The sequence below is a fragment of the Nannospalax galili genome, unplaced genomic scaffold (genome assembly GCF_000622305.1).
Source record: "Nannospalax galili isolate Female #2095 unplaced genomic scaffold, S.galili_v1.0 scaffold770, whole genome shotgun sequence".
Classification (NCBI taxonomy): Eukaryota; Metazoa; Chordata; class Mammalia; order Rodentia; family Spalacidae; genus Nannospalax; species Nannospalax galili.
The window spans coordinates 1,393,696-1,409,018 of NW_008328344.1; the positions used below are offsets into that span (position 1 = coordinate 1,393,696).

General features: G+C 43.8%; 1 protein-coding gene across 1 annotated transcript; it reads right to left on the reverse strand.

Moving 5' to 3' along the window:
- Positions 1–2,058: 2,058 nt before the first annotated feature.
- Clec3a (C-type lectin domain family 3 member A) lies at positions 2,059–14,249 on the reverse strand. Its single transcript, XM_008826900.2, has 3 exons — positions 14,056–14,249; positions 6,925–7,008; positions 2,059–5,417 (listed from the first exon to the last, which is right to left on the reverse strand). Exons 1-3 carry the CDS (start codon positions 14,168–14,170, stop codon positions 5,026–5,028), a joined length of 591 nt encoding a protein of 196 aa, XP_008825122.1. The 5' UTR covers positions 14,171–14,249; the 3' UTR covers positions 2,059–5,025.
- Positions 14,250–15,323: the final 1,074 nt, after the last annotated feature.

Genomic DNA, 15,323 nt, shown 5'->3' on the forward strand with positions numbered 1-15,323 from the left:
TGCTTTTATTTTTGAGACAGGGTCTCATCCGTCCCAGACTTGCTTTAAACTCTATAAGCCAGGCTGGCCTTGAACTTCTGATCCTCCTACCTCACCCTTGGGGAGTGTTACATGTGTTATGAAACCTGGTTAATTCAGTATTGGGGCTCAAACCCAGGGCTCCCTGCTCGCCAGGCAAGCACTCTACCACCTGAGCTGTAACTTCAGCTCAAGAATTATTTTGACTGCAAGTGGCAAACCCAAGTAGGGCACAGATATTAATGTGGTCATCAAATATTGAAGCTCCTGGGGCTGTGGAGATAGCTCCGTTGGTAGAATGCTTGCCTGGCATGCACAAGATGGAAAAACCACTCAGCATTCAGGAGGTAAAGGCAGGAGGACCAGACCAGAAGTCCAAGGTCATCCTTGGCTACCTAGTGAGATTGAGGCCAACCTAGCCTTCATGAGACATTATTTAAAAACAACAACAACAAAAAACCAAGAACCCAACAAGGGCTGGAGAGATGGCTTAGCAGTCAAGAGCACTGGCTGCTCTTGCAGAGGATCTGGATTTGACTCCCAGCACCCACTCCCAGCACCCACATGGTAGCTCGAAACCATCTGTAACTCCATTTCCGGGGGGGTCTCATACCTACTTCTCTTTGGGCATTGGTCCCCCCGCTGGCATAGTGTGTATTGCACTTGGCATCTCTCCCAGCTATATGCCGGTGTGTGTGTGTGTGTGTGTGTGTGTGTGTGTGTGCGCGCGCTTGCTTAATGTTACATTGAGTCTCTCCAGAGCTCAGAGCTCACTCTTCCTCTGCTGTTCAGACTGACAGCATCCCACACAGACGTTCTTCCACTGGTTTGTCAGCATGCCCTTCAGAAGAGCCCCTTTTAACACACACTCACCTCACTAGGAAGCCCAGGCTGACCTCAGCCTCCCAGCATGTGGCTTTTCTGTTTTTGTTTTTTTTTTTGACTAAGTAACAATCTCACAGGTTGAATTCTTGCTCTTTCTGACTGAGGATCTTGGGGAAAGATGATCTTATCTGACACCATCTTTGGAGACCTAAACTCTGGCATGTTCATGTAAAATCTTGGCTGTCTTTGCAAAGGGGTCAAACATAACCTGAGAGTCAATATCTCCTCAAGGTCACCTGTTTGCCCACATTATAGCTCCAGGTGACAACACTGAGCCATGGATTAGAATTTGCCCCACTGTTGGGATAAGCTTCAAAACGTCACAACTTCCGTGGTTGCTGAGGATGTGGTGAGTTGGCCATGATTTGCTGGCATGTGATTTAGGACAATTGTCATCCCTCTCATTTTTCTCTTTCATGTCATGAAATAAATCTAGAACCTAATTCCTAGGGTTCTGAATTAGATAATTAAGAAGTGTATCAAATGTAGCACAGAACTTGGGATGTGATGGGAAGATGCTGCTCATGCAAGTCTACTCACATCATCATGGTCATCGTGTGTGTGTGTACGTGTGTATATGTGTTCGTGTGTGGTGCTGACACATGCATGGCACATACATGCAGGTCAGAAGATAACTTTGGATATCGGTCCACAGGAGTCTTCTTCCTTCTGTTTCCTGCAGGATCTCTTATTGGTCTGGAACTTCACATGTCGGCCAGCCTAGCTGGAGCACACGCTTTTGGGTCCTGCATGGCCTACTTCTGTCTTGCAGAGGTTACAGGTGCATGCCACTGCATCCTGCATTTTATGTGGGTTCCTGGGATCTGAACTCGGGTCCTAATGAAGCAACTTAAGTGTTTCCTCAGCCACTAATGCCAGTATCTTTAGGAAGACCATGGTGGTGTTGGGGCTGGAGTAGGCTCAATCAACTGCAACTATGATATTTTTAAAAAATATTTCATTATTTTTATTTTATACATATGAGTGTATTGCTGTAGATATGTTAGTGCACCCACGCCATGCAATGCCCATGGAGGTCAGAAGAGGGCATCAGATCCCCTGGAACTGGAGTTATGGACCGTTTTTAGCTGCTATGTGGGTGCTGGGAACCAAACTTAGGTCTGTAAGAACAGCCAGTGCTTTTAACCACTGAACCATTGTCCATACAATATTTTTATTGTCCCTACAATATTTTTAAAGTCCCCCATCCTGAAACTATACTTCTTCAGTGCCAGTTGAAAGTCTTCTCCAAATATACCAGTGTAATCAGTTTGATCGAATCCAGGAAATTTTCTCCTTAATTTTGCCAAGTTTGATAAAAACAACGTAGTCTGAATAGCTGTAGTCAATATCTAAACACATTCACACAGATCAGATTTGGGGCTTTATTCTGCAATCAAAAAAATCTAAAATTTAATTCTAGGAGCATGTAACTCTTTAGAGCAAGATATTATTCAGAAAATGCATCCAACATTGGAAGAGAAGAAAGATATTTATTTGAAGGACAGAGTATATTTAGATTTTTTTCAACAAACCCATTTTTACCCAAGCCTAAAATGTATAATGCTGTTTTTAAGCAATGAAGTTATTCTTACAAAATCCATTTATGCAATTTAATGGGAATGGCATTGTTAGAATAAAAAAACGCAGAGAAAAAAATTGTGCGGCTCTAAAATGGTATTATTTAAGCACAAGTTTCAGCTTCTACTTGTAGACTGAAATGCATAATGTTGGTTGAAAAAATATATATGAAAAGAAAGTAAAAAAGTTGTTATCCATATATAAGAGGATTTTGTGAGGACACATGCTGAAAGAAAGGAGACCTTGCTGTTATTGTTTTGGAGACAGGTCACATGTAGCCTAGACTGGCTTTGAACTCACTAAGGATGACCTTGAACTCCTATCTCCACCACCCAGTGCTGGGATAGGTGAGCCACCACACCCTGTTTATGTGAGCCCAGGGCTTCCTGCACAGGGGGACCAGCCCTCTGTCAACTGCAGTGCAGCCCCAGCCCTGCCTTGTTTGTCTGTTTCATTCATTCTTATCGCCTGCTGCTCTTCTGCTGCCTCAGGGTTGATCATTGGTTGGAAGTTGCAATGGGATGCTGAGAGCAGGACTCGATCAAATATGCTGCCTCATTTGGGGAGGGGGTTTAGGAGGGCTCTCGACTAGGAAGTTCCAAAAAAACTGCGGTGAAGGCATTTGAAGTGTTAGATCAGAACCTCTTCAGACATTTGTACTGTGATGTGGCCAAGAGGATGCAAGTCCCACCCCAGGATGCTGTAGCTGAAAGCATAGGTCCCTGGACTAACAAGGTAGAGCAGATTGAGCTCCGTGCTGGAAAGGTTGTGGATTCTACAGCTCCTGGAATCCTGACTTGGAAATTCACATCCATTAAATATATACTGGCCCTGCACAATATTTTGACCAATAATAGTCTGGTGGTCCCTTAAGACTCAGGTGGAGATGAAAAATCTTTGTTGCCTACCGACATTGCTCGTATCCTTATGTAACCCAGCACATGTAGCACTGCGTGTGTACTTGGTGACCTTGTTATAAGCAAACCCATCATACTGTTAGATAAAGTACAGCACATGACTAAGAACAGGATCTAAAACTTGATAATAAATGGCAGTGTGCTTGTGTATGTATTTACCACGTGCCATGACTGGAGGTTGTTTGTGTTCCTGCCAAGGATCCCCCTAGTGACAGAATGCCCCAGTTGCAGAAAACTAGAAACCCCACTGCTGATCTTATCTATCTCCCAAACTGCAGCTGACCCTTATCTACCTCTGGAACTCTTGGAGACTGGCTGTTGCTCAAGATAGCCTGTCCTGTTTGAGCAAGTGCCTCCAGAGAATGAGGCACGTGGTAGCCCCCACAGCTGCAGCTACAACCACTTCCTCATGAGCTCCACCGCTTCCCATACACAGGGCAGTTGCTTCTAGCATGCATGCGGGAAGGCAGCCGATGCTCCTGGGTTTGAATAAAATGCTGACCCGTCGAGGTCTGGTATGGTCTCTTTCTCTCTCCTACTGTTCCTGTATTCTGCATCCCAAAACCTAACACCCAGGGTGGCAGTTTTGAGAAGTGGAGGCTTGTAGAAGACCCTTAGGCGTGGCTTTGAAGGGGGACCCTGCCCATCCTCCCTACCTCTGCTCAGTTTGAGAACGACCAGTTGTTCTTGCCATGATCTGCCACCCTCACCATTGGCCAAGCCAGTGGACTGCCCAGTCTTCATCCTTGAGTCACTAAAAGTACAAGCTAAATAAACTGCACTTTGTTTGTTTCATGTGTGTCTGTCCAGGAATCTTATAGTGATGGAAAACCAATATAGTATCTTTTTTTTTTTTTTTTTTGGTCTTTTATAGACAGGGTCTCTCTGTAGCCCTAACTGACCTGGCACTTGTTATATAATAGACCAAGCTGACCTCCATTTCATAGAGCTCCGTCTGCCTCTGTTGGGACTAAAGGCATGTGTCACCATGCCTGGCTCGTATACTATATTTTTAATTGTTTTATTGTGCATTCCTACCTACAAAAAGAAATGGATTCTAGAAGTCTGCCATGTTCCACCAGCACAGGCCTCATACAGCTTGTGTCTACTGCATCTCTGGATTGCTGCATTTAGAGGTCACCCTGATGGTATAGAATCAGGGTTTGTGTAAGGGCATACTGTGATGTTCATACAAGAAAATCACCTAATGACACATCCCTAGGATTATATCCGGGTCACTGAGTGATACCTGATTAAGCTTAAGAGAAACTTTCCAGGCAGCCTAAGCTTGCTTTTCTGGCTTAAAGACATACAAGGATATTGTATTTTAAAAAATAGACCAGGTCTATACACACAAGAGGGACAAGGAGAGAGAAAAGGATTTGAGAGGCCATTTTGCAGAAGCCCTTTTTAATGTACACATATCTGGTTTGTTATTTTCTGATTCCTCTTGTCCCATAAAGGGCAAAGTCACAATGAGCTACGGTAGAAAAACAGTCTGACTGTATTCCTATGTGCAACAATGCCAGCATTGTAATTTTGCAACTAATAAATGTGATTTTGGTTTATTGGGGGGACCACCAGCCTACTAATCAGGACCAATCTTGTTTGGAACGAACTTTTGTTAAGGGATGATAAACTCGCATATGTACCTCTTGTTACTGCGACAAGCCTCATCGCTCCATTTTCCCTGAGCTGACTGGGAGAACAGGACACAGTTTTCTTTCTTGCCACCACTGGGCTGGGCACGGTCCCAGTTGAGGAAGGAGACAGCGAATCCGTGGACGTCGAGGAACTTTCCCTCTGTGACCATGTCATTGATGCCCAGCCAAAAGTCATTGACACCTGGCAGGCTCCTTTTAGCATAGTCTCGGAGGGCATTGATCTCGTCAGAGTTCCTGGGGACCACCAGGGTTCCTCCCTTGGAAATGCAGTCTTCATTGGCTTCATGATAGTATTTCAAGCCTTCTGAAGCAAGGTAGCATTTCTTATGAACTTTGGTGCCTCGAAGACAGACTGCGGAGATGTGAAATTTGATACAGTAAGATGCCTTTTGACATGCCTAGCACTGGGCCTAGCAAACTTGGACAAATATTTGTAGAGTTATTTATGCAACGGTGGTGACTGGTTAACATTTGTTGATAATTCTGTAGTTTCTAGACATTCGCACACTTTAAGTGAATGAAATTATAATAATTTCTACAACTCCACAACACAGTGGTATTTTTTTCATCTACATTATCAGATTGAGGTATAGAGAAATTGTTACTTAACAACTTAATGAGCCGAAGGCACAAATTAGGCTGCATATACATTCAAACCTACTTAAGCCTGGTCTGCCCCCCCAAATATAACTTTAAACCTCTAGCTACTTTGCTATAACATGTATCCTAGTTTATATAACTAAACTATGTGGTAGATTTCCTTGAGAATGGAATGAAATTTCATTATTATTTAAAAAGCAAACATAAATAATAAATAACAAATAAATAATGAATTTTAGAATTGAATGGAATTTCATTATTATTTTAAAAGAACATAAATAATAAATATAAATAAATAAAATGCACTTTTTTTTTTTTTTTCGTCTTTTTGAGACAGGGTCTCCCTGTAGTCCCGACTGGCCTGGAACTCACTTTGTAGACCAGGCTGGCCTTGAACTCACAGAGATCTGCCTGCCTCTGCCTCCCAAGTGCTGGGACTAAAGGCATGTACCACCATGCCTATGCCTGGCTATAAAATGCACTTTTAAACTACCTATTTTCATTTCTCTACTACCTGTTTTTGTTTCTATGCCATCTATCTATAGGAGAAGGACAAATCCAGCCGATTTCCCAAAGCAGTCATTTTCCAAATTTTGGGTCCTTTAAACTTGGACATATCTCTGGCTTGTCAATGTTTCTTTTTTAAAAAATATTTATTATTTTTATTTTTTTATGTGTATGCATGTATTCTGCATGTAGGTAAGTGCTCCCATGTCATGAAATGCCCGAGGAAGACACAAGAGGCTGTTGGATTCCCCTGGAACTGGAGTTACGGACAGTTGTTAGCTGCCATGTGGGTGCTGGGATTCGAACCCGGGTCTTCTGCAAGAACAGTTAGTGTTCTTAACCACTGAGCCATCTCTCTAGCCCCCAATGTTTCTTTTTAAAAATTTTCATTTATTCGCTTTTATTTATGTGTATGAATGTTTTTCCTGCATGTATATAAGTGCACCTGTGTCATGCAGAGTCCAAGGAGGCCAGAGGAGGGTGTTGGAGCCCCTGGAATTGGAGTTATAGGTGGGTGTTAACTCCCATGTGGGTGCTGGGAACCAAACCCCAGCCCTCTGCAAGAGCAGACAGTGCTCTTGACCACTGAGCCATCTCTCCAGCCCTTCAGTGTTTCTTTTAAAAGGAGGACTCTTAGAATGTGACATGCAAATTGGACGAATCCAACCCCAAGTGATGGCAGGTTCTCTCTGCTCCCCTTCCCGACCAGGCACTGATGACCAGGCACTGACGACGTTCTAGGAAGGTCTCACCTGTCTGCAGAGCTTGCATTTCCTTCAGGGCATTTACTTCCCGCCAGAGCTTTTCAACTTGAGACTTGAGATCACCATCCTTTTCTGGGGGACATTGTCAGGTGGGGTGGGAGGTGGAATGGAAAACATTTGATTAGAATGAAATGAAAAGTTTTTAAATGACAGCTTTGGGATGCGCAATACAAGGTAACAAAGGTTCTGATGGAACGAAGCTAAATGCGCACGAAACACAAAACTGAAAAACTTGGCGAGAGTGTTCACAGGGACTTGCTAAGATGACGGTGGCGCCCCTACCTTCCCTCCAGACCCATCCTGTGGGATCATGACTTGTCCCTGGGATGCAGGCTCCTTGACCATGGGACACCTCTGGGAATGAGCTTCATGTTACCATCCCTGACCATTCTTTCCCCTACCTTCCCTCCAGACCCATCCTGTGGGATCATGCCTTGTCCCTGGGATGCAGGCTCCTTGACCATGGGACACCTCTGGGAATGAGCTTCATGTTACCATCCCTGACCATTCTTTCTTCCTGGACCTCATCTGCTGTCTCTTTTCTTAGCAAGCTTAACTGTGTCTTCTGAGAACATGTTCCTGAATTACACTATAAATTGGTATCCCCATTACTAATCTTCTCTGAGACTTGTTTATTTTCCTCTAGAGCACCACCTATATTTTACTTACTAAATTTCCTCGACTTTTCATTACCCATGGTGCACCCTCCATGTGACACGATGTTGAACACGTGATAGGTGCTAGTAATACTGGGGGCATATACTTTGTTGAATACAAAAGGTCTCTTATGGTATTTGAATATGTGCCTGTCAAAAAGATGGCAGTGAGGGAGGAGACAGATTCTCATGACTACACTGGGCTAAGGGATGTGGCAAGTAGGTAAGTAGGTGCCAGGCCTCATACCTGGGCCTCATGTCCCTGTCCCTGGCACTCTCATGGACCTGATAAGGTTGGTAGAGATGAAGTTGCTCCTGACAGGGCTAAGTGATAAAAGACCATTGGAAAATCTAGCACTATTTTTTTGTGGGGATGGAGATTGAACCCAGGGCTTTATGCATGCTTGGCGAGGGCCCTAGCCCTGGGTGTTCATTCTTGAATGTTCTTCAATGGTACCAAAGACTCTTCATGAGCCCTTGGTGAACCTTGGCTATGAGTAAGTGAGCAGCTGTGGTTCAATCCAAATTCCAGGGTGATAGGCACTGTCTTAGCCACTGGCGGGAATTGTGACAAACCATACCAGACACTAAACTGTGTTTAGTTCACAGAGAAAACACGCATCTTCAACTGAAGTTCATCTTGAAGGAACCTCCTGCAAGGCTGGTTAACTGATTAGCACTTCAGTGATTGTGGACAGTTAGGAATATGGCAGATCCAAAGCTGTCCTAGTTTGTTTCTCCATTGCTGTGACAAAATACTCTGACCAATACCAACTTGGGGAGGAAAGGGTTTATTTTATCTTGTATCTCCCAGGTCACAGTTCATCAGGGAGCCCAAGGTAGGAACTCAGGGCAGGAATCTGGAGTCAGGAGCTGAATGAAGCACAGGCCATGGAGGATCACTGCTTACTGGCTTGCTCCCCGGCCCCTGCTCAGCCTGCTTTCTTATGCAACACGGGCCCACCTGCCCAGGGATGGCACTACCCACAGTGGGCTGGGCCCTCCCACATTATTCAACAATCAAGAAGGCCACAGGCCAGTCCAGTGAAGGCAATTCCCCAATTGAGGCGCCCTCAACCAAGGTGTGTCTAGTTGACACTAAAGCTACCCAGCACAAGAGCCTATTTACAGTTTATCTTGGGCTGTTTGTAATCCCTAAGTAGCCATTCTTTGAGAACTTCTCTGTCAGTTCTGATGTCCTGTGACTAACAGATTAAAAACCTATGGACTGTATTAACAAAATCTTAGCTTCCACCAACCAAAAGACTGAGTGAGTGTTGTCAGAGCACCTGTGGCCTATAGCAGAATTCTCCCCCCTTTGCTGTTACCCGCCTACCATAAGTACCCACAAATGTATTTGAAAAGTGTGTTGATTTTTGACTTTTTATGTTCTGTTACTATAAAGAGTTCATGAAATTGCCACCTCACTGGGACTTAATATTTGGAGAGAACTAAATCTGTGTTCCCAGTCACTCATATGACTCCAGAATAAATCATCTCTTTTATTTCTTTGCAGTAAGAGCTGTTTTCTTCCTCAACAAAACATAAAAATATTAAAAGCCACTGTGCAGTGTAGGCCAGGAGATCAATTCTTTCATCTATTTGAGTAGTCCCATGGAGAAAAATCTTTTGGTTATTGTATTCCTTAGCTGAGCTATTGGATGCTTTGAGAACTGGTGTACAACATTAAGAATATCTAGGAGGTCTCCCAAAGTGCCTTCTGAACCCCCCAGAGGGCAGTTTCTTAGTCTGAACCTAGAAGCATCTGGCTTGTGAATCACATGTTTAAGGGAACAAGGCATAAGACATTGTGAATTTTTTAATTTTTATTTTATGTGTGTGAGTATATTGCCTGCATGTATGTAAGTGTACCCATGTCATGTAATGCCCTTGGAGGTCAGAAGAGGGTGTTGGATCCCTTTGGAACTGGAGTTATAGATGGCTATTAGCTGCCATGTAGGTGTTAGAATTTGAACTTGGGTCCTCTGCAAGACCAGACAGTGCTCTCAACTGCTGAGTCATCTCTACAGCCCCAAGACATTGTGAATTTTACACTGTCTTGAAAAATCCAAAACACAAAACTGATTCCCTTTAGTGTGTGTGTGTGCGTGTGTGTGTGTGTGTCTGTGTCTGTGTGAGCATGTGTGGATGAATGTGCACATGTGTACACATGCATGTGGAGGCCAGAGGACAATGCCAGGTGTCATTCCGCAGGTGCCATCTACCTTGGTTTAAAATTTTTTTGAAAATTAATTTTATTAATTTTTTATTTTATATGTGTGCGTGTTTTGCCTGCATATATATTAAGTGAACCTGTGTCCTGCAATGGATGTGGAAGCCAGAAGAGGGCATTGGACCCCTGGAACTGGAGTTATAGATGTTTTTCAATCTTCATGTGGATGCTGGATACAAAACCTGGGTCCTCTGCAAGAGCAACCAGGGCTCTTGACCACTGAGCCATTTCTCCAACCCCTGCCTTGGTTTTTGTGTGTTGTTTTGTTTCTGCTTCTGTTTGAGACAGGGTCTCTCTGCAGCCCCAGCTGGCCTGGAACTCACTATGTAGAACAAGCTGCCAGAGATACACCTGCCTCTGCTTCCCAAGTATTGGGATCAAAGCCAGGCACCACCACACCCAGTTCTTACCTTGTTTATTGAGATAGTGTCTCTCCCCCACCTGGAGCTCAGGTTAGTATACTAGGTTGGCTGGTCAGTGAACCCTAGGCATTCACCTGTTTGCCTCCGCAGTGCTGGGATTACAAGTGTGTCACTATATCTGCTCCTCCCACCCTTTTTAAAACTTGGGTCTTTTTGCTTGTAAGGCAAGCACTTTACAGACTGAGCCATCTCCCCAGCCCACAAAACTGATTATTTATATGGCGTCCCCTGAAAGAGACAGCTGGAAATGGTTCTGTGTGATTGTCTCCATGGGACCACTCAAACAGGAATAAATCAAAGGGGACATTTAGAAAGCTAACCCATCAGCTGTTGGGGCCAGACTTGCAAAGCCTGCTGAGGACATGCTTCCAAGTTATAAGCTGTCAGCTGGACACGTGTTATCCCCCATCCTGCTCAGCTTCCTGCTCCATTCTGTGTCAATAAGTGGCCTCCACTGCGAGGCTGTAAACACTATCATTAGTACAAAGACACTTGAGTTAATGGTAGGCTTCTGGGAGATTGTTACCACAGTTGTCATGCGGGGGACTGGCTTGGCTTCCCCTCTTTGTTCAGGTGGGTAGGCAAACGGAGCACACTGAGTAGCTAGCTCACTATAAAAGGTATATTTTCTTCATTATGTAACACATAATTTGTTGAGACCCATAAAGCACTAGGGAAATCTTGTGTTTGGAGCTTAATCACTCAATTGCTATTTTGAGTTTCTTAAAGGGCTTTTATTTTATGACCATTGTTACCCAGAACAGATCCAGAATAGAAATACAAAAGAACAATTTCCAATGGAAAGAAGATATGGTGTTAGGCTATCAAAGTGTGTGGGAACAGGGACTCCAGTAGGGAGAGTCTGATGCTGTCTTTTGAAGAGAAAATTAGAAAGTCTGATTAACTTATATTTTGCTTTTAATATAGCATGCTAGCACAAGGATTGACATATGTGCACAAATTCCTTGGGGACATTGTATTAAAGACAGATGTACTGGAAACTGCTTAAAAGTTGCCAAGAAAGAACAGATTAAGTCATGGCCTGTCCAAACAATAAAGTAATACATCCAGCTGTTAAGAACAAAATATGCCTTATATTGATAACCATTGAAGACTGAACGCATGAAATAAATCAGTTTACTTGGCATTTTACATAGCCAGTTGGGGATATTTATCACACAGCCGTCAACAGTGGTAATGCTGGGGTAAGGACTGGGGAGGAAAAAAGGCTTTCACTTTGTTGTTCTTGTTTTTTTTAATTTTAACTTTATGTGTATGAGTTTATTACCTGCATGCACATAAGTGCACCCGTGTCGTGAAATTCCTGTGGAGATCAGAAGAGGGCATTGGATTCCCCTGGAACTGGAGTTATGGATGATTATTAGCTGTCATGTGGCTGCTGGGGCTTGAACCTGGGCCCTAGGGCTCTTCACTGCTGAGCCATCTCTCTAGCTCTGGTTTGGTTTGGTTTCGAGACAAGGTCCCATGGCTAGTCTCAAACCTGTTATGTAGCCAACACTGGCCTTGAACTCTGAGTTCTCCTGCCTCCCCATCTCTCAAGTGCTGAACTTATTTTAAGGTACTGAAAAAACTTAAAAATATATGAGTAAGTGGGAAAGGAAATATTCAGTAAATCTAGGCCTGAGGTTTCACTTTCTGTAGCTCTTATTTTCCCAGAGATGAAGGCGAAGATTATTATTTTGAGGAGATGATGGTTAAGATGTGTATGCAATTGTTGAAAATAATATCTGCGGGGAGGTGGTGTTTGGGAGGAGAAGAAAAATGAGCAAGAGAAGGAAAGGGAGAGAGAGAGAGAGAGAGAGAGAGAGAGAGAGAGAGAGAGAGAGACTGATTCATGCCCCTTCCCAACAGTTCCTATGGGGTGGCTACCATTTTGCCCCTCCTTCCCAGACTGAAGAAAGGCCAGCCCATAACTATGCCACATCACCCATTGCCTTCTCTCTCCTTCCCTCCCCCATCCTTGTCCTCAGGACGTACACTTACTTTCTTGTGAGAAACATTTAAAACTTTTGTGCTGGATAGCTTTAGTGTCAACTTGACACACCTGGGTTGAGGGAGCCTCAACTGGGAAATTTCCTCCATTGGACTGGCCTGTGGCCATGTCTATGGGGTATTTTCTTGATTGTTAAGTGATGTGGGAGGGCCCAGCCCACTGTGGGTGGTGCCACCCCTGGACAGGTGGGCCTGTGTTGCATAAGAAAGCAGGCTGAGCAGGGGCCAGAGGAGCAAGCCAGTAAACGCATTCCTCCATGGCCTGTGCTCCAGCTCCTGCCTCCAGGTTCCTGCCCTGAGTTCCTGCCTTGGGCTCCCTAATGAACTGTAACTCAGGAGATATAAGCTGAATAAACCCTTTCCTCCCCAAGTGGTCAGAGTGTTTTGTCACAGCAATGGAAAAACAAACTAGGAAAATTTCATTTAAAGAGATCGTAGGGAAAAAGAATGCTTTATAAAGAAAAAAAGTCCCTGTTTACGAAAACTTCTACTATCAGACTGAACTTTGATAAAACGTCCCTGGAAAAACGATCCTTGATAATCACTAAAGAAAATGTAAGCTTTTTTTTTTTTTTTTTTTTTTTCCTGGGCTTTGTAGCTCCAGTTGGTCTGAAACTCATACGTAGACCAGGCTGACCTTGAACTCTTACTGATTCACCTGCCTCTACCTCCTAAGTGCTGGGATTAAAGGTGTGTGCCACCACACCTGGCATGAAAACACAAACCTCTGTACCCATCCACTGCTTATGACATGTCAAATCTAGACTCTAACATTGGTGATTTTCTTTTTCTTTTGAAACAGGGTCTCATGTAGCCCAGACTGGCCTCTTTAGTTCAAGATAACTGAACTCCGGATTCTCTTGCCTCCACCTCCCCAGTGAGCCACCGCTACTTCCACTTTAGTTTTGGTTTTAATGAAGAAAAAGTGGTAAGGAAACAGTGCTGTAATTTACTTTGAAATGTCTTGTTAGGGAAAATGCCTTGGAAGCTGAGATAAGTCATTACCCCACCTGTCAGGTTTGCTGCATGTCCCTTCAGTTTCATCTTGGGCCAGGCACAGGGCCACTGTCTCTGTTCTTTGCAACTTTTACTTTTTATCTTAGCCCAAGTTAAGCCACCCCAAATGTGGCATTGTCTGAAGAATCAATTTAGTGTCAGAATATCTTTATATCCTGTGTGACTGTGTGTTGATAGGTTCCAAGCTGAAGAGAGATTCAATGCTCTATGACATGAAAAACTTGATGCATGGTTTCAACTGTCCTAAGACTGTAAGAGATGTGGATATACCTCTGATAGGTATATACTTCTGATAGCCTGCGACAAAAAAGGAAAACACAGCTCCCAGAAGCTCTGTCCTCTGTGGCTCATGTAATGTGATTATAGTTATAAATGTATCTGAATGGATTTACTATTCAGGAGTAATGCATTGCATTGTTAATCAATGTGCTCTACTTGCCTATCGTCCATAAAACCCATGTTCATGGGTCCATGTGAGTGCTCTCTCAGAAACATTCCACATATCATCAGACAAAAGACATGTAGTAGAGACTTTTTTTCATTATAAAGGATTTTCTACAATTAAAAAAAAAACAAACCCTGCTACATGTTTCTTTTTAAATATCAGACTGCCTTAGAGACTCCAAAATCCAATGTCCCATGTAAAGCCTCACACTCATGATGGAGTGATGTGGGTCCCAGAGGTGGTCTCCTGGAGCAGGTTAGGTATGGATTTAGTCCAGCACCTTCCCCGCCTAAGTAAGCCTAGAGTTTTAGCTGGACTACAAAGTCCTGTTACCTTTCACCCGGCGTTTGCTGTGCTTCCTGGCTTTCATTCTGGATGGGCGGCTGTTGGTCTGGTCCAGGAGTAAGCTGACCACCAGGATGCAAATAACAAGTCCACTTTTCACCATGGTTCTCTGGCAGGACAGCAGAGCCACTTGGGAAGTGGCTCTGGAGCAGCTAGGGGGCACAGAGACTGTGAGGCCACATCTTGCTCTGGGTTGCCTGAGGCTGGCTTTATAAAAGGGCGCTGCAAGGTTGGCTGGGAGCCTGCTGACGGAAAGCTGGAATGTCTCCTCTGGCCAGGGCATAAGGAAGTTCCCTGTTCGCACACTTCGTGTTGGGCTCCAGAGTCATTTATTTTTGTTCTGTTTGCATTTTCAAATCGATTTGCCTTTTCAGAGTGTATGAAAGGTCTGCATTTTTAAAAATTTGGAGATTTATATGTTGAAAATTTTTTAATATCTGAAAATCTTGGGGACTCTGAAGATACAGTATGTAAGCCTTTGTTTTGGGGCACTGAAGTTTAGTAAATGTTCTGGAAAATGAATCCAATTTAGTTACAGGGCAAAAAAAAAAAAAAAGGATGTGGCTTAGTGGTTTAGTGCTGGCCTGGCTGGTTTGGCACTGGGTTCAACTCCCAGCACCGAAAAACAAAGTGACCAGCCCCAACCCCCGACTCCCCAAATCACCTGAATCCCAACATCAGGAATCCCATTATATGTAATTGTGTGTGTGTGTGTGTGTGTGTGTGTGTGAGAGAGAGAGAGAGAGAGAGAGAGAGAGAGAGAGAGAGGAGATGCCATAACAACATATATTTTTCATTTTGTTATTTCTTTTCAAATTTTTATTTATTCATTTTGTGTGTGTATATGTATGCCACAGCACACATGTGGAGATCAGAGGACAATTTGTGGGAGTCAGTTCTCTCCTTCCACCTTGTGGGTCCATAGGATTGAACTCAGGTCTTTAGTTTTGGTAGCAAGCATCTTTACCTGCTAAGCTACCTTGCTGGTCCTGTTTGTTTTTTGAGATAGGGTCTCTACATGTATCCCTGCCTGACCTGGAACTCTATGTAGACCAGGCTGGTCTGAGAGATCCACCTGCCTCTGACTTTCAAGTGCTGGGATTAAAGGCCTGAGCTTTTATACCTGGCTGGAAGTGTGATTATATCCTGATTCATAGGCTGTAGCCAATGGTTTGGCTGGATGGTCTGGGACTTGGAAGGAGCATGATTGGAAAATTGGTGAGAAAGACATTTGGGGAAGAAGTATGTGGATAGAT